Here is a 27,826-nt window from a genome sequence, read left to right as displayed (position 1 = left end):
CGAAGTTTTTGTCTTCGTTATACAAAAAAAAACAATTTTTATCTTGACAAAAGCGAAGACCAGCTAAATTTTTTCAAAATTCATACAGACGCGAGATTGTGTTTACAAGTAAACAAAGTTGCATTTTGACCAAACATAAACTATGGATTTTTTGTTAAAAAACTGGCCAAAAGTTTTTAAAAAATATATCAAAAAATATAGAAACAACTAATTGTGCAATAATCATGAAGATGTCGGACCATGTAATTGGTGCCAATTCTCTAAGAAATAAAGATTTTAAAGGACATGTTTAGTATTTAGTAAATTTAGTTTTTAGTAGTTTTTAATGAAATTGTAAAAAAAATCAGATGCGTTGCAAAATTTACAGGATGTTCCGATCTCAGCGGTCTAAGAAAAAAATCTAGTCGAAAAAAAATTTAAATTTTCGAGTTTTTTTCACAAGAATTCAGTTTGTGTCTTTCAATTTTCATGCTGTTTTTTTTTGTGACAAGTACTGAAATACGTAAAAAACTGAAAAGTGGCGAGGAATTATTTAGTAAGAAAAAACAAATCCGATGAAGAAATAAGTGAAAATGTCAGCCTTAGGTCTAAAATTTTCAGTGAGACGTGGCGGATTTACGAAACAAAAACAAATTTTTTGATGTTTTTATGTCAACGATATTGATTTTGCGAGATCTTAAAGCACTTTAAAGACACTATTTTGACAACGTGGTTGAGATTGTGCAATTTGCGCTTCTTCACCTAATTCGTCATCAAATTTGTTGTTTTTACTAAAAAATACCTCCCCACTTTTCAGTTTCTTACGTATTTCAGCAGTTCTCACGAAAAATAGCAAAAAATCGGAAAACACAATTGCACAATCTCTGTGTTTCCGCTTTTGCAAGGTCCACGAGCTGGCCCAGATTTGAGTTTTTCCTACTGTTCCTAGTCCTTGCTTCCAGCCCTTGGTAGAAGCATTGTAACAGGAACCTGTCTTTAACATTGCCTTGGGAATTGGTAACTAAGGAAACCCCGCTGTATGTTTCAAAATTCGTAATAACGACACGTCTCTCTATCAAAATAAGTGTCCTCCGCGCTTCTCTTCTTTGGGCTGGATATTTTCAATGGTGAGATTGAAGTCATCGGTTTTTTCGTTGTGGATCCTTCATAGTATTAAAGCCCTCCTTTTGTCCTGCTAACCGTTCTTAACACCACACTCGGTGTTGTTTTTGACGGTTCTCCAGGTTGTTCGTCCGATGTGTCTCGATGCGTGTTAATGGCATTTACTTCACTAGTGCCGGTGGCAATTGCACTAGTAAAAAACCGTTTTTTTACAAATGTTGTGGCCTCTTTTCTCAAAATGGCGGTATAATGTGTCGTGTTACAACTGTCTTTGATGTTGTATCCAAAGTCCCCTCCTGCTGGTCGATTGTCCGCCTGGGTGAATGTGTGCTTGGTCCTTCTTCTCTTAATTTTATCAGCATTTCTCTGGGCGATGATACGTATCCTCCCATGGATTGTGGCTTCTGGTTATCCATATAATGTGACTCCAGGTCCTCCTCTTCTGATGATAGCACCAATGGGCTATCCGGATGGGCTATACGGATTTCTCTTTCCACACCACACTCACATCTTCCAAACTCGAGTATGGTACAGTTTTCCCGGTGGTCAGCTGAATTACCGAAGGTTTCGCCTTCGGTTAGCTTCTTCCCCCTTCTGCTTTTAAGCGGTCTGCCGACCTCTCTGATGCCAATGGTCTTCCAGCCGTATTACTCTTCATTTCCTCTGCTAAAATTGTTCTATACACAACTGGGCTCTCCGTGACGTTAGTCCTTCCGATGAACTATCAATGTTAATCGGGTTCTCTGCGATGCCTTAAGTAATTTGCACTTCTACGACCATTGGAAAAATTTTTTGAGGTGACTTCACCTCCGTTCCTTTTGACGCCGCCGTTTTCCTAGCATCCCGCTCTTGCTTTCCGCTCGACTCAATTGGCGCACTTTTTGGCAAGGTGCTTCCGAGGCCTCTGGTGCTTCCGACTGACTACCTAAATATATTGGGAGGTCAAATTTTTTCTAAATTTTCCCCAAAAACAAGGTAATCGTAAGATTTGTCTCTCTACTTACTTTTCTTTGAGTTGTTCAAAGTAAGGCTCCGATTTTATACAACCTTTTTTATTCTGAAATATTTTGCACTCTTGTTTCTGGGCCTATAACATCGAAGCATTGTGTGGTATAATTTCGACATTTCTAATTGCTGGAATTCCAGGGACCGCTATGCCCGAAATTAACGGGTACTAGATACGATCGAACGTGCCAATGGTTGACTCGTCGTCTGGTATCCCGTAGTCTTGCATTATCTTTGTATGGAACATCTTCTTGTTTCGATCTATCCAAATCAACACATTTTGCCATGACAGTTTTTGAACCGACGAGCTATGTGTAACCGAGTGCCAGATCGTGTTTGGTTTTCAACCGAAATATGTTTCAAACGGGATTCGCCCCATAGACTGATGGATTGCTGCTCCTTTTTTGTATAAGATTTTTTTCAGAACAAGTTTTAAAGCCGGTTGAGAATTCTGGAATGATCAAGCCAAACGTCTTTTCCGAAAAGTGCGGACACAACGTTTCACTAGGCCCATGGCCCGATGCATCCCTACGTGCGCAAAAATTAGTTCTATATCATTTTGTGTACAAAACTTTTTTATATTGATTTAGCACAAAACCTGAAACTTGATCAATTCGAATTAACCGCTGTATTGCATGTAGCGTTACATTTTTTTCCATAACTTTTCAATAACCGCCACTGTTGTACGAGTGGTTACCTGAATCATTGCAAGTTTCGAGAATCGATCAGCACAAATTAACAAATTCTTGTTCGTACCCCAGTTTTGTGGCAACGGGCCCAGTTTTGTGGCAACGGGCTCTTGAATTTCCTGAGTCGTTTCCTCCATCGGATCTAAATTTGCAATGTCCGTACTTGGTAAAACTCACTTTAATTTCGTACCCAACTTTATGCACTCCTTGCAATTTGCCGCAGTAAGTTCATTTTGGCGATTCATATAGGCTATATGTAACTATTGGTTACATCGCGCATCTTGAGCAGACGAGCAAGGCATCTGTGTAGCCGTGCCATTATAGGTGCCCGTAGCTATGGTGGAACTAAATTTTGTTGGAAGCATGGAATTTCGACGCAAAATGGCTTAAGTAGGGCCTAAGTTTTTGTTAACTGTGTAATCTTTACTCAACAATGCTTCCACAATGCAGTTCATGATTTCATCCGCTTTCATTAATATAGAGATATTTTCAAAAAAGCCTATCAAAAAGAATTGACGGGAACGTTTCCGCCGATATTACACGCGAATCAGTCGAAGGCTGACATATAGAATTCGTTCCGTGAACGTTAATCGATGGTATTTCTCTGACGTCCGGCCCTGGTTCATTCGCGGAATGAGAATTATCTGTCATTTCTTAAAAAATTTTCAGTTTACAATTTTTGCAATTTTCCGGGCGATGATTATTTTGAAAGCAAACTCTGATCAAATGACAGCTCTCAATCGTGTCGATGAGTTTTTTCGCTGCACATTCTTTCCGATTACGCAATTTGCGTTTGAATTTTGTTTTGTATATGACGGCTTTTGCGCTGAAGCTTTTCCGTTTACCGACGGCACTATTAACCTATGAATTGCATTAATTTGCGCAGCAACAAAGGTATTGTTTAAAAGCAAGACTTTTGCAGCTTCAGCAACGGGATGGCGAGATATTCAGTCAACCAACCCCAAATTCTTACCTGGAATACGATCGACTTCAAAATCGAATGAGAGTAGTCGATCGACCCACCAAACTAACCTTGTTTGTGTTGTTTTGGTTTTTTCTTTTTTTGGCAAACACATTAATAACGCCTTGTGGTCCTTAATTATCTTGAAGGGAGCCACAAATAAATAATATTCATAATGAGTCCTTGCCCGCACAAAAGCTGGCAATTCCAATTCGTTGAAGTCTTACTTTAAATCTGCTTCAGCAAAAAACCGGACAGCATAGGGAATAGGTTTCCATCCATCGAGATGAAGTTGTTCAAGGGCAGCCCCTAGGCCCTATTTCGACGCATCACACTTCCCACGTGGTTTTTTTTCACATCAGAATGATCTTTTTCCACAGAATAACTAACTGTACTGTTCATCGTTTCAAACGCTTCATCGTGTTTTCCTACACGTTCAAACCTCGAATGAATTTTCATTAGATCTTGCAAAGTTTCTGTTGTAGCCGCATAGCTCTGAATAAACCCAATGATTTAGTTAATTGATCCATGGTATTTTCTGGGTCTTTCATATTGACAATTTAGTCCAATTTTCGTTTCACTGACACTTTACCTTTATTAGATAATTGAAAACCTAACCAATCAATATCTTTGGCAAAATAGTGCACTTACTCCATTTTACGGCAGCTAATTTTCGTTCAGCACCTGCAAACATTTTTCAAACTCTTGTCAATGGCCTCTCCGACCCCCGCGTTCCAATTAGGATATCATTCAAGCGCACGTGTACCCATGGTAGATGGTCCACCATCGAATCCATAACCCTTTGAAATTCGTTAGGCATGTCCCCTAACCCGTAAGACCCGGTCCTGAAACGATGCGGTCCGATGATGTTACCGTCAATTATGCTGAAATTGCATTGTCGGCTAGTAGTGTCAGTTAACCCCATTTGTGAGTACTTGAGATCGTTGTACGAGAACCATATGGATGTGATGTGTTCCCACTGCCGAATTATCTACCAACTCGTTCATGTTTGGCATTTCGTTCCCCTTCCGACAGATTTGCTTGTTAGTCAGTTTAGAATTGAATGCCAACTTTGTTGAACCGTCTCGCTCAGTCATTAACACCGTAGGCAAGATGAAACAGTCTTCGGTACATTTACTTATCTTTACAATATGACTTTCTTTGAGCAAGCCATTTATTGATAACTCGGCTTCACGTGCTATTCAACCTTCCGATTCAATGTCCACGCAATTTTGAAAATTTTTTATTTACATCATCCGTTCCGCTGTAGAAAACAATTTGATTTTCCTCAGGAATCGTTCTAATGCCAATCAACCGATCTTGTATCTACAATTTGTGTGATTTCGTTTGAGAAATGAACGTTACCGGGTTTTCACAATCAATTTGAAATTCTATCCGCCAACGGTTGTGTCCCATTTCTGTTTCCAGCATTTTCCAGTTCTCTTTTCCTCCATTGATCTTTACTGTCTTGATGACAAACATCCCAAACTTTTCTTCTTCCTGTTGTTCGAATTTGCGAATGACATTTATCTCAAATTGCGTGAACTCTTACGATCCGTCCACTTGATTTACTTAAATTTTCTTGCGAAACTTCGCGAATTGCCCCCGGCAAATGCAATTGTCACAGATTGTATTTTCTGCTTCACAGAATTCTCTGTGGTTTGGTTTTAGCGGGTTTCCACATTTATGACATTTGTCTAGCACCTCACGACACCATTAGTTGGTACCCGTTAACTTAACTCCCATTTTGTCTTGTATTATTGGAAACGGAATTGTTTGGTCAACCGTTGTTAAATCTATTCCTTCCAAACTTTCGCAATCATCCACTAACTCTCTTATACATGAGTTCGCCCCTCTTTCTGGTTAGAGTAGACTTTAAAGCATAAAGGATCCGCGGGACTCAATATTTCTATGCACAACTGTTTTTTCCCTTCTTCGTTTTTCATGTTGAAAAAGAAAATGTCATGTACTCTCGATTCCGTCCGAAAAATGCAAATTACTTATTAGTACCATTCATTTCTTTTTGAAAAGTATTCATCGATCATTTCCACAACTCAACGAAAGTAATATTCACAATCTTCCGGTGTGGGTGTTTTTGATTGATATATATCTGCCCTGTTTGCCCAAAGACAAAAATAGCTTCAATTTTAGACGTTTGTCGTCTTCACCCCGGGTCGATCCCTAGAATATACTCCGTTCATCTTCCGCCCTCCGTTGCTCCTCTTCTCGCCATAGCGTTATTCCCGCGGTCTTTCTCGTCTCTCATTCCCTTTTCGCCTTTGGTCCTCTGTTCCTGGTGGCTCCTCCGGGTCGGATGGGGGTTGTCTGGCAATACATTAACTTGTAACAAATCTTCTATGTCAGTTTCTTCCTTTGCTATGACGATTAGTTGGAATTTTTGAATCCAATCCTCCAGCGATACCGGGGGTTCCTGCGAGGGACGGTGCCAGAAAACTTCAAGTCCGCGATAGGCCATATCCGTTTTTGAATGCGCTATGTGAAATTTTGCGTGCGCACTACTGAATTATAAAACTTAGAAGTAAAACGTAAGAGAATCAATATTTTTTATTAAACGCAACGCCAGCCACTTTCTCTACGCATGTTGAACGCTAACTCTAACGTTGACCTTGATGACGTTACGTAATACAATACAAAACATTTAAACACCTTTTAGGATTATATTATGCCCTCTACACCACAAACAAAATCTTAGCAGGCATAGTAAAAAAACAACGTTTTTAAATCTTTTTGGAAAGTTTTGACCGCGTTAATTTTGACGCGCGCTCTCCCTCAAAATAAGAATAACCCGGTGTCAAAAACGCCATTAAACAAAAATTTAGAGTCCGTTGGCCGAAAGTGGAGATGGTAAAATGATGCCAAAGGGGGACACTTTGGGTTGTAGAAGTCCGCGATATTTTTAAAATCATTTTTTGTAAAAACGCAAAGATCAACGAGCTGGGCTTTAAAATGATACCACGCTCGATACTTGCGAGGTTTTCTGGAAATCCCAAAAATTAAGCAAAAAAATAGGCTCTTCCTTTTACTTTGTCCCTACCCTTCTTAAAGTTAAGTAGTGCAGGTTTGAAACAATAAAAACAAAATTACCGAAGCAAGTTTAAAAAACGATCAAAACTGTGAAATATCCCGGATCAGTGTTAAAAAACCAGTCCGAAAAAGTTTTTTGGGACAATTGCTTGCAATAACTCAATTGTAGAAATTTTTGATTCAGAATATTTTCTATGCATAGTTCCTATGCGTTTCATTTGTGATGTTTAACTAAAAAATTGTAAGAATCCATCGATAACTCCAGCTCTATCAGTATTCGATATTAATATATTCTGTTAGTTACCATATTTTTTTGTAATTTCTGATATTAAAATTGAACCCGGTGCAGTTTTTTTATTTGTAATTTTTCTGAATCACAAGAAAACTACCAAAATCTTAGGAAGCTTAACAAAAGCAAGATCCTTTTCTTTTTCTCATCGGAACTTAGAAAAAAAATTTAATCAGCATATTTGGGCAAGAAAAAATATATTTTTCAAAACTTCGCTTTTTTGGTTTTAGCTTTAAGTTCAAAAATCTGTATCGGCTAAAGAAAACACTTATTAATTTTTTGTGAGATTGCAATCTTTAGTAAAACGAGTTCGCAATTGTGAAAAACACTATACCAAATTTTTCTCAGAAAAATTACAAACCTCAGAAATCAATCTTGATGGACGTATATATAAATTAGCATACAACATTACGAGGCCAAACTGTGCATTCTCTGCTTTGTAGGCGGAATCTGCAACAAGCCAAAATCAGATTAGTCGCGGAATCCTCAACATTGCTACTTTTTGATCTTCTGTACTGTTTTGGATTCCACAAACAAATACCTTAATCATTGTACCTCTCAGAATCGCTCCAAAAATTAGCGAATTTGCAGAATTTGTAACTGTATTTGCCGAATCCAGAACAGTTTGTGGAATCCACAAACAAATGATAAGACATTTGTATCGTTAAACTGAGCTGTTGCGGAATCCGCAAATTGTAAGTGGAATCCGCAAATTGTAAATAAGATTCGCAAATTGTAAGTTGATTCCACAAGTTGTAAGTGAAATCCGCATTTTGTTTGCGGATTCTATTTACATATTTGTTTCTATGAGGTAATGTTTTAAATTATACCTTTTATTTACTAAGTGTTCACCAACATGTTCAATCTCAGCTACGTTGATCAGTACCAGTCTCAATTCCTGTCACCAACTTCGATCTTACTGTAACCCAACTTCGATCCCAATTCCCAACCCAACTTCAATCCCGATTCCTGTCACCACCTTCGATCTCAGTTCCTTTAACCCTACTTCGATCCCGATTCCTGTAACCAAACTTGGATTCCAATTCCTGTAACCCAACTTTGATCCCGATTCCTGTAACCAAACTTCGATCTCAATTCCTTCCATCAATCTCAATTCCTGCCATCAATCTCAATTCCTGCAAAGTGAACAAATTGAACAAACTTATGAAGTAAACTCGCATCTAAATTAATCAATTCTTTTCAATCATCTAATTCATTTAAAATATAAATACTTTAGCTTAGCCTTTTTTGAGTGTTTTCAAATTGCCAACATATTGTTTGATAAGGCAAAATTTTCGGGAACTTTTTTTGTTTTTGCAATCAACAATTATTTTGGCTGTACTTGTTCAAGTTATGTTATTTTTTTATCTAAAACGGACTTATTCGAAATAGTTTCTCCTAATAGATAATTTAATTTTGATGAGCAAATGACACCAAATAGATAGTTTACTCTTTATGAGCGACTTTGACGAGCCGGCATATTTTTCAGACTGCATCCAGTAAGAAGAACACGGCAAACTACGGTTAATTTAAAGAGCTCAAATAACAACAAACAGTTATGACAACAAACAGTATACACAGTTCAAATTGTGCATTCCAAATCATAAAACAAATCCTGGGCGGACTTGGCCATATTATGTCTAAATACTTCTCGGTAGTTATCTTCGACGGCATATCTACCACGGCCTTCATTTATATGGCATCGGATTGTGCCCTTGAGGAAATCTCTGTGATCGTTGAACTTGAGAGATTTGATCAGAGTGTCTAGCTCACGTTCGTTTTTTGTTGGCAACAAATCCCACGTTTCTCCAGCACAGAATCCCAAGATTGATGGCATCCAAAAAGTCTTGAGGTTATACTGCCCAACAATTAAGCAGCACACTGTGTGCATGATAAACCAATGGCCTTTCTGGTTACTGGTGTAGCTGGAACCAGTATGAAAGTTTGCCCTGTTTTTCCTCATCAAAGCAACGCATCGTTTTATTGCCGAAAATGTCGCAAAAATTTGGCTAATTGGATGAGTAATATCACTCAGATCGCAGCTAAAATTGTTCTAAAACAAAGCACAGGGATTAAAAGAAAAAATCATTTTTGTTTTTGGAAAAACAACGAAATTAAAACAAACAGCTACTTACCAAAAAATCTTCTTCAGCAAGCTCAGGGTGACATCCGCATTTTCGATGGAAATCATTCCAGCAAGTGCTCGTTTCTTCGAATAATCCAGTTTCAAATAATCAACACGAAGCTTTTCTCCGGATCCAAGATAGTCGATCCTAGCTAACATCACAATTAGAATACGGCGTATAATTAGAATAAGGTATAATAAATTATTAAATACCGATAAAAATAAGAATCAGTTGCATCCGGAAATGCATTATAAGTTTTCAGGATATGAGATGAAATCGATGACCATACAGAATATAAGGATAGTTGGATGTGATCAATTAGTAGATTAGTTACACATTTGATTAGTTACACGATAATTTTACCTGTATTACACCGTTGATGAATGGAGCAAGTTTCAAGGGAAAGTCATTTTCTGGCAACTCAAAATATCTTCCTGCGGTTTTTCCTCCTTGTTTGTTTTTTTGGCCTTGGGCTCTGAGTGTTTTTGTTCGGGTCTGAATTTCTCAGCATCCTTAATCATGACTTTTATGAAATCGTCTGACAGTGATTCTCCGACGACTCGTTTCCTTTTGACTCACCTTGTGACTCGATTCTCAACTCGGAGTACATAACGTATAAAGTGCCACAGCATGATGGTCCACTCCCCGCAGTATCCTGAGGTTTGCCGACGAAACGAAATGTGCACTTGGACACGAAAGGGTCGTTAATGATGACAATTCCTTTTTTGACACTCCCAGCATGTTCAAAAAAGACCATCGAGTCCCTGTACAGCCGTCTGGGGTTGAACGACAGTTTTTTTTTTCTCGAATTCCGCCTTCCGCTGAAGACACAAGTATCACTGTGTTCGTGGAATTTTCCTATACTCCAGGCTGCTGCGTTTTCTTTGCCGTCTTCTGGGACACTAAAGATGGCATTTCCCGGCCAATGAGACCAAATAATCTTTACGCTCCAAAGGATACCTTTGATTAAGGATAAAATTACAGCTCTTTCCCAGTTGGAAGTGACGGCATCGAGGACTTGTACTTTTTCCTTTACCCGAAAAGTTCTGATTAGCATGATGAGGAGCGATTGTATGATTGAAATGAAATGATTCTTGGTTCAAAAATGACTAATGACAGTTTCCCTGATGCAGGACTAATGCGTCACTTATAATGACGGCTTCACTGATAAGAACTGCACTGTCTAGTTCCACTTATCAGTATGACGCCTTCATTATCATTTATCTGTCGTATGGTTAATCAGTCATTATTGCATAGATGCTAGTAGCCTGGTGTGCTAAAAAGAGTGGAAAGTGTCGGAGCTATTCCTTGGTGGACTCTTATCTTGATATCTTGGTGTTTTGATTAAATTGGTGCTGATAAGTGATGGGAGCTTTGCCGCTAAATCGGAGTCAGTTCATTCTCATCTTCTCTATGGCCATCGGCTTTTCCACACTATCGAGAAGTTGAAACACAACCGCATGACGAACATACACTCCCACGGAACCACGAGCCGATGATCTCACGGAATCGCAAGACTACAGGAATGACGACCCCACAGAAAGCCGCAAAAGGAATCATGCAGAGCCAGATAATGTAGGCGAAACTAAAAGTTGAAGGCAAAAAAACTTCAAAAGAAACACATTACACAAGACTAATAGGTTTTGGTGAACCAAACATTGAAACTAAATCAAATTCAATTTTAGCAACCTGGAAAAACCTCCCGAGCCAGAAACGCGATAATAAACGAGACTCTCAGAGAAGTCATTTTACAGAATTTTCAGAAGTCGAATGACGGCGCCGATAAAAGAAACGGATCCTTGACCCACAAAAAACAATTGACCTTGTTTTCGTTTTTTTTTATAGATTAGCATCATAAATCTGGAACAGCTCTGTCTTGTCTACCAACCCTAAGTTCGAGATGGAAAAGCTGAGGAAGCAAGCTTCAGAAGTTCACCAGAATTTGAACAGATACACCTACGAAGAGGTTCTGTTGGCAGTGCGATCCCGACATGACTCTCAACGTTACGTTCGCCAGGTGCAGCGCGCACAGATCTTCGTTCAGCAGATGACGACATGAGCTGTCAAGTAAAGTTAAAAACTTTTACTGAAAGCAGAAGTGGGCAACCCATGACCTGAAGAAGGCGGTTGACCATGTGGCGAAGCTGCTCAATGATGGATCAAGGAGAAAGTTTGAAGCCTGAAACATACCGCCAACGATATTGAGAGCTTTCCATATGAGGTTCAGGAAGAGTTGCAGAGTCGTGCATTGACCCATAGCTGGGTCGGCATATGTGATGTGATATTTCCCGTCTTTGGAAGAGGTACTTTAAAAGTTTAATGACTCGATAAATATATCGTATTAATAAAATTTCATTTTTTTTGAATCAGTAGTTTTGACTTTTTTTACTGTTTGATTGCTTTGCAATTTTTCAAGAAAGATGAAGTGTTGGTGGATTTCCACGGCAAAGTAGTCACCAACATGAATGCCGACCAGTACTGCCTCCAACCAGGAGTTCTAAGTGAATACGTATTGCAAATTGCGGGTCCTCCTAGGCGATTGATCGACGCTTCAAATGAGGAGTGCCCGTTACATAAATGGAGTGTTTGCCTGGGTCTTTTAGCGAACCACGCCACCCAGAAGAAAAACGAGGCCATTATGAAGATGGTAGAAGTTGTAGTTTCCCGCATAGATGAATGAATAGTCATCCTAAAAGCCAGGAGATACACTGTACCTTTCAAGCAACTGCGCTTTGACTATGGAGATAAAGTTGCTTAAGCGTTGTTTGACGACAGCAGTTAAATGGATTTTGGATTTTCTACAAAACTTTAAACTCGTTTTGTTCGAATTTAAAAGAGTTTGCGTTTGTGTTCATGATTTCACTTTTATAGCAACAATAAAATGCGAATGAGCAAAAATTTAAAAATGGAAATGGCCGTTTTCAATTAAATGTTTAAATTATTAATTGGTATATCCACGAATTTAGTTAAGTAATGGTTTAATATTTTTTCGTGGTTTCCACAGACAATGATTAAGTATTGGTTCGTAATTTCCGCAATCGTTCTTCTAGCTAGCCACTGTTCAAGCTGGTTATTGCTGGAAATCTTACTTACAATCTGCGGAATCCGCTAACAGTTTGTGGAATCAATAAAAACAAACTGTCGCGCTCTAATACAATAGTTTAAAAATGAGATTGGAATTTGAATTTAGATACAATTTAGAGAACATTAATGAATTAACAATATACAACACTATACGGGGAGTACAGCCCAACTGGCAAAAACCCGAGGACGAAAAAATCTTTCTTTTATTATCAGTTTTCGAATCAATTTAATTATCGAATAAATGAGAAATTAAAAGAATAACATGATCAAGAATGATTTACAAATGTCTAATCTAAAGCAACATTAAAAAATGAATGATCGACCGATGGGAAAAAATAAAAATATCCATATGAAAAATCGAAGTTAAACCTTATTTTAATAGCTTCAAATTTGAACATATGGAGGCTACGAATCAATTCGAATTTACATTCTAGGGCGTTCACGAATTGATTCGCAGCATGCCATGGTTTTGAATTTCAAACTAGGATTAGTTGTCACTGTTAATACCCTATAATGAAATCGGAATGAGTTCTTACAATAACAGCTAATACATAAAATTTAATTTATCCGAGTTGAACCGAAGTCATTATCATTGTTAATTTTCCTTGTCCCTAAGCATTTTGTAAAAATAAGATTCAATTTAACAAATCGAATTGTTTGGTTTGACAGTTTCAATTGGTTGCGTTAAACCGCGGGCGTGACTGTTTTTGACACGGCTATAAAGACTTGCACAGACAATGGTTAAGTATTTGTTCGTAAATTCCGCATTCGTTGTTCTAGTTATATATTCATTGCTCAATGCTGCTGGGTTATGAAAATACGGATTTACAAACCAAAATAGTCATTTGAATCAAATTTTCAAATTTATATTTAATTTCGAAAAGGATATATCCAGGAATTATTTAAGTAATGATTTAAGATTTGTTCGCGGATTCCATAGACGATGGTTAAGTATTTGTTCGTAATGTAAGCATTCGTTTTTCTAGCTAGCTATTGTTCAAGCTGATTATTGCTGGACATCTCACTTACAAGCTGCGGAATCCGCTAACAGTTTGTGGAATCAATAAAAACAAAGTGTCGCACTCTAATATATCAATTTATGAGTAAATATTACGTGAGATAATATAAAACAGCTACTTGGGTCCCTCTCACTTTTTTCAGAGGTGAGAGTTAATCGGAATTATGCTGAAGGTATCATCTGGGAGCCACTTAGTTTCATTGTCGTCCAAAGATGGTACAAATATGATACTGATGTCCACGAAAGTGCACGTCCCCGCAAAAACAAGTTGTAGTATTGGGAATATTACAAGGACAAAAGACCATTGTCGTAATTGTTTATTTAACGACCCAATTCTAAATTGGAGCGTGCCGTTCAAATTAGAACATCTTTTCACTAAATCAGATATTGACTGATTTATTCTTATAAGGACTATAAAATCTTGTTTTGAAAATCCACTACTGTTAAAAACTTGTTCAATTTTTCCCATTTTTTCATGCTCAGTATTTTAAAAGGGCGACGGTTATAGACACGTCCCTTTTGTCTTTAACTTGAAACAGGATGGTTAAAAATTCAGCAGTCTTGCCGGCTGCACCGCAATTCTCTTTGCTTTGATTAAGCAGAGATGCACCTGCAATGTGATGCATCAGAGAGAGTAACTAAGAAAAAACTGAAGGCTGCGGTCTTAATCAAAGGGGACTAATAATTTAAAGATGTTTAATTTGAAAAAAATCAAATAAAAACTAGTTGAAAAATCCCTAATAAGATAGGGAGAAGAAAGGAATAGGTGAAACCTGAATACCTAAAGATTGAATCAGCCGCCGGTTTATGCTTCCGAGCAAAAGGACTGGCCTGAAATCTTCAGTGTTTCATGGTCTGAAGTTAGCAGCGAGTCTTATCTCTTAACAGCTTCATTATCAAAAATTATAGTTTTTTCTTTTTCTCTTTTACACAAACATAGTCTTTTTCCAAATAAAATAGAGAAAAAATACTCTTTTTAAATTTGATAAAAACCATAAATCGAGATATGTACAATCGAGGAAACCCGGATCAGAAGGACGAAAAGGACAAGAAAACAGCTGACGACCCAACAGAAGTGCAGAAGTGGACTCAACCAAGGGTGACCCCAGAACACTACACAATCGTCGACCTTCTTAAGGAGATAAAATATTGTTGAACAAATAAGATTAGATAAACCCTCCCCACATAGGTATATTTCTTTAAGCTGTTCGATTCATCTATATAATCTAATAACCCTGTGCTTTGTATTTAATCCTGCTAATTATTTCATACCTTTTCTAACTATTGTTTCTACTATAATGTTTGTCAAGAAAACTTGATGATCAAAGGTGAGACTTATAACTTAGGATAAAAAACTAACAATCAAGCAGCAATGACCGCTTAGTAAAAAGTAAAGCAAATAAACTATAATCAGCGTTTTTCAAATAAAAAGCCAATAAACTATAAAACGCGTTCTCGTATGCGGAATTTTTGTGAGCTGATTTTGTTCAGCTACACGGAGGGGGTACTTGGGGCTCAGTATTTGGAATCTGAAGCGATTTTTCAGCTCTATGTTTCGTTAAAGCCGCGATTGCAGAAACCTTACTTTCAACGCCAGTTTGACCTTGCTTCATCAAACGCGAACGCTTGTCATTGACGTAAATAGCTGAAAAATTACTCCCCGGATGTAGCTGGTAAGATGTCGGATCAATAATTGATCAGAGTAAGGAGAGTCAACTAAGTATTCTAGCTTCAAAAACTTGAAATCACTACCCACAAACTTATGGCACTGGATGGCTGCAGGTGACAGTTTTTTTGCCAGCTGTTTCGTTTGGTTTTTGCCCAGTATCACTAGATTCCAAATCAGTTGTTAACTTGTTTCCAACTACTCGGTTTTGTAACCGTTCCTCTACAGTCATCGTTCCTTTGACCAAATTTTTGTCATCTTTCAGCAGAAAAAAGCAGTTGGGTGTCTTGGAATCTTCCCGAAAAATGGTTTGAGCTTTGTCTTTGGTTAGGACAGTACCTTCTAAATCATGGATCCATTTTTCCACCATAGCTTGTGGTGTTAGATTCGGTTTTGCTTTCTTTCCCGCAACTGCTGCCGCTGTACATCTGAAAGTACCCAACACATGAAATCGCAAACCAGAAAGCAGCAAACTAGATGGACGCTTTTCACCGACGGCAATTTTTGGAAATTCTAGACTTTTTTGACATAATGGTAAATACGAAGGGATAGGATTGGTTCCTACCAAGACGTTTCCCGCATTGTTTAGAAAACTACGTGTGCACTTGCCAGATTTGATGAGCTTGCCGAATGAAAAAAAAAACTTTCGAGGAACAATGGGTCTTGGTTATGCAATCTTCCTCCGCCTCGCATTGTCCTACTTTGGAAATCCTTGTTCGCATGGTGGTTGGCTTTTTTGCAGAAATCTTCCCAGGGACTTCGTATAAAATTGCTCACCACAAGCTCTGGCATTAGGAGTAATTTTAGTTTGTAGGGGTCAATCCTTGCTCTCCAAAGATGAGCACCGAATTTTGATAGTATATTTTAGCCCACTTTTCGTACTCTGAAGCGTTAAAATCACCTCTGAATCCCAGTAAATTCGTGCATTCATTCAAGCTTTTTCTCAAAAGTTCACTGGCATCTTTGGTGGTGATGCACCCGAGGCCTTTTCCAGAAATTTTTGAGACGAGACTCGGTTAGATGGCTTGTAGCACTTTCACAGACTTAACGTACATATCTGCATTTTCTTTGGGGCGAACAACAACTTCTTTTTTCCATACTCTTCCATTGAGATCTTCCATTTCTGTGCTAGCCTCTTTCATTTCTTCCTTGTAAGCGATGACAGTCAGCGCACAGATTCCAGAAACAGAGACTGCCACCACTTTTCCAGCTTTGTCTGTTCCTCTTATCGAGACGGTGGTGAAATGAAAAATTGGCTTTTTGGCCCCCCGTCTGGTCAAACTTTCCTCAAAGCGCTGAATGACAACCTTTTCGTGAGGATGCAAATCATCAGTTGTTTTTTGTGCCCTTTAACGAAGATCTGTTTCCACACATCGTGTAATCATGTGGGTGGCATCTCGACAAACGCATTGAATTTCTTCGATGCTGACCAGTGACGTCTTGGGTAACTCTTTTCGAAAAGGCACATTGAGTTCAATTCTTTTACCAGTATCTGGCTCGCAAAATAGTGGACGGAAGCCTGTAGTGTCATTTGACACGTACAGTGGGTACCTCGAGACTCTATCAGATGACTGCTCATCAGAGACACCAATAACCTGCCGCAACAAAAATGGTGAATCGCTACTATAGGTCAGCTTTGCTCCTAACTGTCTTAGGGAAATTGTTTGGCACTACAACCAACCCGATTCTTGGTCACCTGCTGTGGTGACACCAACGTTCTGCTCCATAGCGTATCTGCTGTCTTTTCCACGGTACGCTAAAAGATTTGTCGATTATGTAAGGAAAAAACAAAATATCCAGTTTTGCAGGCATGGACATGCAGATCCGATTTGAATTTGAGCAGACTTGAATTTCGTTGTTGATTTTCTACCTGGCTCAAAAAGATAAGATCATTCCAAATACTGATAAAATTCATCAAAGGGGTACATTCACAAACTTGAGTTCTCAGTGCGTTAAGACTTGGTTGTGGATTCCATTTACATTGATTAACTATTTGCTCTTAAATTCCGCACTGGCTTTTGTCTGTACGCAGAACTAATTTATGCTCTGCTCCATTTGATAAATATTGTTTTTTTGGAAGATACAGAGTACTGCGTGGAGCCAAAGTGCCTAATTTAGTTAAAGAAAAAATAAATTTAACCATATTGACTATATATAACATAGGCGATGCCGAGACATATAATCCAAAACAAAATTGACTTACCTGCGAAACAGAAAACGCTGAGAGTCGACTGTACACTAATGTCGACATCGAGGAGCCTGGTAACCTCCACACCACCAATCTCACAGCGGTCTCCCCATATATCCACGCCTAATCCTTGAAGCTCCGTGGTTTTCAGTGAAAGAAACGCAACTGCTTTGACGCAAGAAACTAGGTCACTTCGACATCCAGAAAAGTTTTCTCGGGCTTACAGAAGTTTGTAAAGTGAACCACTACTTCGGCGGTTGCTCGACAAACGTGTATAGGAGAAGGAACGAATGATTCGAAGCCTGTAATTTCAAGCCGAGATCGAGTAGTGTTGATAATCTCGTCAACGTTTCCAGTTTTTGTCGCTTTAGCCAAATCGTACTTGAAATCTTCCAAAAACCCCCGTTTCTTAAATCAGCGAGTAATCATAAAACGGGTCGAAAAAGTAAATATACACTTTTTGCGACCACCTTTCCAGCTTCTTCCATTAGTCCTTGGAGGCTAAATCTATGGCATCGAACATAAAGCAGAACTTGGCGCCAAAGTCTGTCGGATCCTTTTGGAGTGCGCCATTGATGTAGTTTCTCCAGTGCTCTCTTCTGACATGCTTGAAAATTGAAAATGGTGGTGCCTGTTTAAGGATGCGGTTGCTGAATTTCTTGATGGTTCTGAGGGCGATGGAAGAGATAATGGATGTGAGATTGCTGATTCTGTTGATGTCGGGGCTCTTGATGAGGTTCCTAACTGTTCTAAGGTGGTGTCGATCTGTTCTGATTGTTTGTAACACTAATAGGCGAGTATTCGGGTTTCGTTGTTTCTCAAAAGAGAAACTTGACCAGGTTCCTCCATTTTTCGTTCCACGGTACTTCCTTGAAGCCCCCTAGAATTAACATCTGCATGATTCCTGCTGCTACTGCAATCGAATGACTGCGTTGCCGTGGTATTGCTATTTTTCGTACAAGATCGTCAACTTCCAATGTAGTTCCATCGACCATTTCTGAAACTAGTCTTTGCACTGTTCGATATTTGTTTGCCAATTCTTTTCCTGCTTTTTCGTAAAGAAATTTAGCGTCTACAAATTTTCGATTATTATCTGATGCTATCGTATAGAGATTTCACAATTGTTGCTCCATACTTTTCTCGGTCATCGAGGATAAGTTTGTTGTATCGTGCAATTCGTTCATTTGTATGTCGTTTCGTACGCGTCGGTTTGTTCGTCCCGATTCGTATGTCGGTTATTTGTCTGTCAATTCGTATGTCGGTACGTCAAGTCGTATCGGTTTTTGTCGATATTCGTGTCGGTTTTGTTTGTCGGAATTGTTTCTCGGAAACTGAGTTCGAAAAAGGTGCAGTAGAAAGAATTTAGAAGGTTTTCAAATTGAATTTGGAATAGGTGCAGTGATGAAAGTATACAGGGTGTTAAGTGATCCATATCCGTGGAATTACCAATTCGACAAAATGTGACAAAATCCCAATTACTGACAAAAAATTCTGCAAATTCAGAAATACTGATTATAGTTTGTTGCAGTTCTGCAAAATCCTAAATACCGACAAAATCCCAATTACTGACAAAAAAATTCTGCAAATTCCGAAATACTGATTATAGTTTGTTGCAGTTCTGCAAAATGCTAAATACCGACAAAATCCCAATTACTGACAAAAAATTCTGCAAAATCCCAAATACTGATTATAGTTCGTTGCAATTCTGCAAAATCCCAAATACTGACAAAAACCAATAAATCAACCGTACAATTTCCCCAATCGATTTAGGAGGATAATAACCGGGGATCTTGGTAACTATTTCTCCCCCTATTGCAATGGGAGGGGGGGGCGGTAGTTAACAAGGTACAAAATTCGTCGGGGAATATTAGGGAGGGAGTTAACAAGGTACAAAATTTTTGTGGGGGCATGTTAGGGGATATATCTTTATAGGGTGATATTCCCTGGGTTGAACCTACTATAGTGGGCAACGGGGGTCGTTACAAAGGTACCAGAGGGGAGAAAATAACAAAGATCCAAAACCGCGGTTTTGGATCCAATTATTTTTTCCCCTTTATGGTACTTTGTTTTGAATATGCCGTCAAGAATTGTAATTTAAATTATTATTATTGAAACGAAATTGATTTATTAGTATTCAAAAACCGCGGTTGATCCTATCAATTTAATTTAAAATTATTTTCATATCTGATTCGGTTTTATTTTCTCGATTTGATGTCCTCTATCCATTACCGATTAAACCGATATATGACTAGCTACGAGTGCAAGAGTAAGGCCATCATCATCCTGAACGTTTTTCTTCAAGTGTCATTTTTTTAAATTAAATTGGGTGATAAATGATTTCAAGGGTAATAAAAATATGTTGCATCTCAGATAACCTCGTGTTACTGATTATTTGCAAAGGACGACTGTGCTTAGTTTTCAGTTTATCTATGAAAACTAACGGGTCTGATGGGTTGCAGGTAAAGAAAATTGCTACCAAACCAGAGGTCACTGCATCAAATCCGCGTCTTTTAAAACAACGAAGTGAACGTGCATTACAATTATTGTGGCCTTAAAGACGTTTGTCTTTCAAAACACTGTATATTGTAATAAAAATTGATAAATTTTGCAACGAGGGCTAACGATGTTGTATCCTAATCATAGTCCGCATACCAATTTCTGTAATAAATTCGATAATTTGAAAAAATTTACTGTCTAAATTTAGTCCTTGACTGGTTTTGTTTTTCTTTTCGTTTTCAGAGTGCGACCTACAATTTTCGCAAAAAAGCAACATGGTCCGCCATTTTGCTGAAAAGCGATGAGAGAAAAGGGATGCAAAACTGAAGAAACTGACTTGCATGTTCTGTGGCACGGAGGGCTTCAGCAACTGCTACAGAACTGCAGAGCACGTGTTGTCGCCTGGATGCTGGGAGAGGATAAGAGCCAATTGAAATTATGGGCTCAAATGAAAGCTGCTCTCTCCCACTAGGAAAAGTTAATACTTCGTGCGGGATACTTATGAGGGGTGCCAATTACCATTCAGAGCGAAGCAGAGGAGGGCAAGTTTGATCTGCGAGGATGAAATCAGCGATGATCAGAGTGAGTGAAGATGTGTGCTTTTGAAATAAGATGTGACAACCTATCGATCCATATGTTTTTTGATTTTATATTCAAACTGTTTTAGCACTAAGCCAAATAGACAACTAGACTGTATTACGACAAGGACGAAGAGCAAGACGACGAGTTGGATTACAGTAAAAAATGCGTTGGAAACCAGCAGAAAGACTACCAGGACCATCAAGCCGACGAGCAAGACGACCTCCTGGAACAAAAATGAGCCGTGAAGAAATGGGCATGATGTGACGACTTGCTGGTGCAAGCAGGAACCAAACAAGCCAGATGCGACGAGCGGGTACAAGTAGGAACAATTGGCGACAATTTGGAGCAAAATGGAGCCGGAGGATGAGGAATCAGTTTTGAACATTTCAATTGTATGTAACAAAACCTCGTTTTTCTTTGCGATATAATTGTCCATCCACTAGTCTGCAAGTATAATTGTCCTCCCACTAGTCTGCAATTAAATCAACATCACTCTTTTAGCCATCCATTTTACTGAATGACGGCAAAATCTCCAAGGGCACTGCTCCAGGTTTTGTTGGTAACGAAGTGACAAGTAGTATCGATGAACATACCTCGGAAGTTGCCAGTTGTCAATCGGTGCGCCAGCTGCGCCAATTAGGATGATACCACTTCCCGGGGTACCGAATGGACCGTGTCTGAGGCCCGATCCACATCCTCTCGTACCAGAGTTTGTTTCGCTCTTTCCTCTACCAGGCTCCATTTCGTTAAATCATAGTCTGGTTGACACAGATCTGAGGACAGATCAACGACCTCCTCTGGTGCGGTTACAGCAGAAACCAAAAACTCTTGGAAAACCGCAGAGTTTTGCCGTGGTTTCAGGCAGCTCTTGTAGCACGAGTGCCAATCATATTGACCTGTTACCTCCAATTGATCATGGCGAATTAGGAGAGTGACTTTCGCAAGTAAGCAACTGAACCGAAAACTAGTTCAAAGTCGTTATAATTAAATTTCGATCATGTTTTTTGGGTATTTTGTTAGATCCTGCCTGCCTCAAGTCTAATACAGTGCGTGCCTGCTGTAGATCAACTGGATCCATTCAGACTGGTTTATTGGCCAACAAGGAGCTTTGTTAGTTCCATCGACTAAATCCATCGAGGGGATCAAAAGCCAACTATCTGGGCCTGCGGATTGTTGCCAGTTTGACAGCCGAATGTATGGGGACAATTTCATTGACGAAATTTTGAAGGAATACCCCGAGGAACTCAGAGCTAGACGGTACAGCTTAAAGGAAAAGGTAATCAGTTTGTAAAGTTATTAGACTCCTAATAAGGCTCCAGTTTTCAAATAAGTTTAACCTCTTATTTGTGTTCAATCCTAGGAATATTTACGATCAATTAAGCCAGCTGATGTTCAAAGTTTGTTCTGATCAATGCCGCCAATGTTCTGGAACATCATTGATGCTGATGCTCCCTTGTCGACCGCCACGAAATGCTCTGTCCCAAAAATTAGTCAAGGATGTGTCGTTGGGACACATACATAAAAGGAAGTTGGAGAAGACAGAAGTACCGACGAAGGAGTCAAGCTACCTGCTGTTATCACAGGCTGGTGCAATAACACCATTTCACCAGAATTTCTCCGGTACATCAGTGATGTGCGTTTTAGTGAAAGGTTAATTAAACTTGGTGCACAATTTTTTCAATGAAATATAGACATATGTTCCATTTCGTTCTTTTTTCTTTTAGACTGCAAAACATTTTTTTTGATGGCTTTGTCGGTCAACAACAAGCAGATATTCCAGGAATATCTGATGCAGCAATCTCTAGGTTAGAAACCGATGTTTCCCGGGGATGACTCTCGCTGTGATGCTGGAGGGTGTCAGAAAGTTGTTCTGACAGAGCGCGAGGCCCTCGTTATGCCAGCTGGCATGATACACATGGTTGAAACGCATTCAGAGTCAGTGGCTCTGTGTGTCAATTTCATCCATCGTGGACACCTGCTGAAGGCTGCCAGAGCTTTTCGACATGAGCGGAAAGACCAAGAGCACTTCAGCAGCTGCTACCCTGCATTTGCAATGTTGGCTCTGAATGAGCTTATGGTGTATCTGTGGTTAGTATCAAAAATTAAACTGATACATTTTGACGAAATAAATGAAAATAGAGAAAGATATTTTTATAGCACCAGAGACACGATACCGCCGCAAGAATTAGAAGATCTGGAGGAGGTCTGGAGAATTCTGAAGGCGCACGACAAAGAATCAGATAATCACCTTGCCAGAAAAATTAACGTAAGTACTTCTGGCCGAATTTCATCCCAAATACTGAAATAATTTCTTCTGTATCGCAAAAAATGCACCCAGTTTAACCGCATATCCTGAAATACTCAATTGATCCCCAAAACTGAGTTTCGATATCCCGTATACTGAAACGCTTATTTCATCCCAAAACTCAGTTTAACTTTTGATAATTTTGTATTTTAAGCCAACAACTAAGGAAAGGATGGCGAGTAAAGGAGATATGGACAGTCTCTTCCAACACCATCGTGGGTCATGCGGAGAATTGCCAGTGGGAGCTTTTCCTGCCCAAATATCAGTCAAAAGGGCCTGAAGACTTTCTATTACCACATTCGAATAATAGATAATCTGTACAGTTTTTTCAACGAATATGAGAGGAATATGTACAATATGTCTAGATTTATTAAGTGTTATTTAAAAAACACTTCTTTTTCTGTAAATTGAAATATGATTCTAATTTTTAGCATGCAGTCTGAGTAACTAAAAGAATTATTGAATTTCAGAAAACATGATGAATGCGAAAAAATAACAAACGCAGACAGACGATAATGAAATGTGCCCTATCTGCTGTGATGATGGACGGCATCTAATCAAAATACACGAGGGGGATGTGGCGCACAAGCTGTGCTTTATCTGCTGGCGGAAGGTGTAGGATGAGCCTCATCGCAAGTGCCCTTTCTGTTGGCAGGACTTGCCGACTTTCCACTCGTTCATGCACTGGTAACTATTGCTTTTGACCTTAAAAATTGTTCAACTAACTAAGCCTGGTGCCATGTGAACAACCTCCACTTTTGACCACTAACTTGAACCTTCCAAATGTAAACCACAGAAAAACATCCAACCCTTCTCCATATTGATCTAGTTTTACATTTGTTTAGTTCCTCTGACACAGACGAGGAGCCAAATGACGAGGATGACGATGAGGAGGCAGGAGACCAGATAGAGGTCGAGACAGTGGTGCCCTACTGTGACTCGGAATTGGAGTCGGAACCGGAGCAGCTGAAGAGTGTCTCCGACTTTGAACTGCTCTCGGGCAGTGACGAGGAGGAGAGCACTGCCTTGGCCCCTCTTGCGTTGTCCTACGTGCGGGGTCGCGGTCGCGGGCACGCTGTGGCCTGGGATGGCCGAATCGTCGACGACTCATCCAGTGATGACGACACTCGGCCCTATAATTGGGTATGCGGGTGGGAGCGCAGTCGCCGGGACTGCAAACCTGCGAGACGGGGCTCGAGCCCGAGGACGAGGCAGAACCTGTGGGACATCCCAGCCTGGGTTCGGACCCTCGTCCTATAAGTTCGAAATCTCAAATTATATTACTAAAATGGTGGATGACTAGTTTATTAGACAACTTTTTTTAATGCATATTCCGCCTTCGTCACATAGTCCAACCGCCGTTGTCACACAGTCAAATTACCAGTAAATTTCAAAATCTCAAGTCTCAGAACTTGTTACCAAAATATTTTATGACTAGTTTTTCAGAAAACTGTTTTCTTAGTGCAAATAATCGACTTAGTGAAATCAAAGAGAGTTCAACCGTTTTCCATGTGCTCAAACAGACTTCAATCAGAGATCAACCGTTTTCCAAGTATAATCCACACAGTCAGATTATCAGTAAGTTTCAAAAGCTCAAATCTCAAACAGATTACTAAAACAATTTATGACAATCTAACCAGCAAACTCACTTATAATCCACACAGTCAGATTATCAGAAAGTTTTAAAAGCTCAAATCTCAAATATATTCCTAAACAATTAATGACTAGTGAATTAGCAAACTGTCTTTTTTAGTGCAAACAATCGCCCCCAGTATTTTGGTGCTAAGCAAATGCCGTCACAAAGCCAGTCATCAGCCAAATGTCGTGTCACAGTATGCCTCATTTTTTGCCTAATTTAGTGCAATATGCCTCATAGTATCGGGCGCCTCATCATCATTTGCCGGTCACATAGTGATATCAGCCCACTTATCCGTAAAGAAGTCTATTACAAAACTTTAGTTAATTGGTCTTTTGTGCCAAAACTGCCTTCCAAGATTGTGCTTCCTACTGTGCTTCCTGACGTGAATACTTCTATATTGGTGCGCAAATCATTCAAATTGTTTAGTTTTTGTAGTTAGGGGAATTAAAATTCCCAAAAATTTCTTTTTGATTTGAGAAAATTGGCTCTACTGAAGCTAATTGTAATTGTTTTTCGGATCCACTCGTGTAATCTTAATTATGCGCCCAAATGATAAAAATGTCGGCGGTATAAATTAACCAAAGATAGATGCTTACACTCAAAACGGGTTCATGACGATCAAAATGTGGTGGTTTTCTCCTGTCTTAAAATTTATAGAAATGTATCGTCATTCCTCATTTTATTAACTCACTGTTCATACCTCCTTTTGCCTTCTATAATTATGTCAGAATTTGCCGCTCCAATATCAGAATTTCCTGGGGTTTCAATTGATCGCTTCAATGGTGAGAACCTCAAATCTACAGTTGATTTTCCTTCGCACTGTCATAGAGATCACACGGTGGGCCTTAATGAGCCTGAGCTTTTCGATAGGTTAAAACGCTATAACTTTAAAATTAACGTCATAAAGTTTCGGCTGCTTTGTTGAGTGCCTTGCCGCTTTATGTTTTTTAAATACATATATAATACATCTGGATTCAGATAGTGAGATAACATTGAATGTTTCATCGGAAGGGGACGAGACTCATACCCTAACTGTCACTTTTATTCCTGCAGGTCACTGTCCAGGTTCAGTTAAGTTCTTACTAGTTTCCAAAGAAAAATTTGTACTTTTTACTGGCAATTTCAGATGGCAAGTTGGTCAGACGAAGCGAATCAATCATCTTTTCGACAATTTACAAGTATGTGCTGTTCATAATTTTGATAATATTTACATCAACACAACGTTTTGCAAAACAGCTTCCAATTTCATACCTTGTAGGGACAGCTGTCTTTCAGATATCTTTCAAGCCGTGTCCGCATGGCTCTGTTCATTTCAAAATAATGGGGTCCATTTTTGTAGAAAAAAAAACTCGCTACTGTTATGAGTTTTTGATGAAAGAGCTCGCACGTAGATTCAACACTAAAGTTCACGTTTCATTATATTATTATCAACTGTACAAATTTGTTCCGTCAATTCAAAATTGGCTCACCTTAGATGGCAAAAACACCAAAAAAATTTTCTGCAAGCCGTCGTCTGCGTCTGCGAACTTAAAACTGCCTTGCAAGCCGGACATCCCAAGTCCAGAAATGCCTACAATCATTCCAACTGCAATGTTCTTCACTAAAAAAGAGATAATGCCTGGGAGATTGGTTAAAGCATTGTCTGAGAGAACCGTTCGGTGCTGTTATTCTTCGCACTCTTCAGCTGACGAAATAATTGGTTTCCTTTCAAGTCTCCAGTTCGAAAGTATTACATCCTTCGTTTGTGCGGATATTCCACTTGGCTTTGTGAAAGCTTTTATTTTAAATACGCTCAAACTTCAGAATCCAAACACGTCAAACGAGTACAAAAATGCGGAAAGAAAAAATTAAATTCAATAATAGAGGTAAACGCAAACTTCATCTAGAAAAAATTTCAACAAACACAGCAGACTACGAAAACCATAGTGAGCCATTGAGACAACACAGACGCCTTGTCGAAAGTGGAGATTTCGAGGAAAAGGATTCAGAAAGAACAGAAAAATTGATTCAATTGCTCAACAATATTCAAAAACAATATTTTACTTTTCGTACTGTGTTTTTTAGTTACCGCTTGTTTAAGATTTCTTTTTCAGTTTTAATTAAACGAGGATACAATTTTAATAGAATCGAGCTGTCCTCTATCTCGTCTCAAATACTGAACCATCTCATCTCAAATACTCGTCTCAAATACTGAACCATCTCATCTCAAATACCGATGAGTGCGATGATAAGTTCTGAACCAACTGAACCATCTCATCTCAAATACTGATGAGTGACTTAACTGCCCCTATTTCAAACATGAACTGCCATTTCAAACCCTGAAAAGCAATTTCAAACCCATTTCAAACCAAAACGAAAGATTTGAAATCCGCATAATTTAACCAATGTTTTAAGATTCGTTTGTGGATTCCGCTGACAAATGGATAAGTCCTTTTGCTTTTCAAACTGCGCGTTCCTATAGATAAAAAATCTAATATTCCACCTCTAGTTTTTAATTGTTCATATGCAAGTTCAGTAAGAAACAAAAATGCGGAACCCACTTACAATAAGCGGAATCCACTTACACTTGCGGATTCCACTTACATTTTGCGGAATCCACTTACAGTTGGGGAATCCAGAACAACTAGCTATATTTGCTTGTTGCGGAATCCGCAACAAAACAATTGTGCCGACAAAACTTACGTTACAGGTATATGTATGCGGAATCCACTGAAATTTTGTTTGTAGAATCCACTTACACTTAGGAAAACATTTTAGGACTTATCTCTGGAATCCAGGAACATACAGACACAAAATTGTGCTACTATCCAGTTTGGCCTCGTAATGAACTAATATCTTTTCTACTTTTCTGTAAGCAAGTCCGAAAAATGCTTCTGCAGTTCCATCATTTGTATTTGAAAGTTGTTAAGTTTTTCGGTTATTTAAAATTTTTGTAAATCAGTTTGGTCGTAACAGTCTGTGCTACTTGCACACCAACCGGCTATATTTGCAAAACCAGTCGACAAAAATAAAGCTTTCTTAATCGATCACAGACAAATTTCGGTTTTTGAAATAAGAGTTTTCGATAGAAAACTACAGACTACCTCAAACATAGCGATGCCATGAGCTCGATTTGAAAAAATTAAATTACTGAGACTCTTTTTTTTTGTTGTGACTGCACGAGCTGGCTGTTTTAATGGACTATTAAGACATCAAATAAGGTCATAAGTTGCTCATTTGTTCTTAGTTATTGGATTTGTGTATAATTTTGCTACATCAAGACCCAATCCAACCAAATAAGGCGCTGACAATTTGGTTGAAACCATTATAAAAAAATCAATCCAAACGTAATTTCAAACCATTGAAAGTAATGTAAAAAAGTTCAGTTTTTTGAATTTCAGAAAAATGACAAAAAGTTTGTTTTCAATGTGGTTTATTCTCCTGACTGAGCTGAACTCTCGCAGGGGCGGATCTAGAATTTAATTAGGTCCTAATTATCTCTTTTTAGGTCGACCAAATTGATTTTCTGCGCTTTACCAAATCACTATAAAGACCCTATTTTGATCAAATGTTCTGCGCCGACGATTTTGAAAAAAGGCCAAAAAAGGCGTTTTTAGGCACTTTTTGAAAACTTTTGAGGAAAAAAAATCTTT

At 38.8% G+C, this 27,826-nt stretch overlaps 1 protein-coding gene across 1 annotated transcript in view; it reads right to left on the bottom strand.

Annotated features, from left to right (window-relative positions):
- Positions 1–3,446, bottom strand: part of LOC134839974 (uncharacterized) — a 79,829-nt gene extending 76,383 nt beyond the window's left edge. Inside the window, exon 1 of the mRNA XM_063855605.1 lies at positions 3,359–3,446. Within this exon, the coding sequence (XP_063711675.1) occupies positions 3,359–3,446 (88 nt within the window). The remainder of the gene's footprint in view (positions 1–3,358) is intronic.
- Positions 3,447–27,826: the final 24,380 nt, after the last annotated feature.

Source organism: Symsagittifera roscoffensis, chromosome 1 (genome assembly GCF_963678635.1).
Source record: "Symsagittifera roscoffensis chromosome 1, txSymRosc1.1, whole genome shotgun sequence".
Taxonomy (NCBI): domain Eukaryota; kingdom Metazoa; phylum Xenacoelomorpha; order Acoela; family Convolutidae; genus Symsagittifera; species Symsagittifera roscoffensis.
Note: the sequence above shows the minus strand (reverse complement) of the source record. Positions and strands in the feature narration are given on the sequence as shown.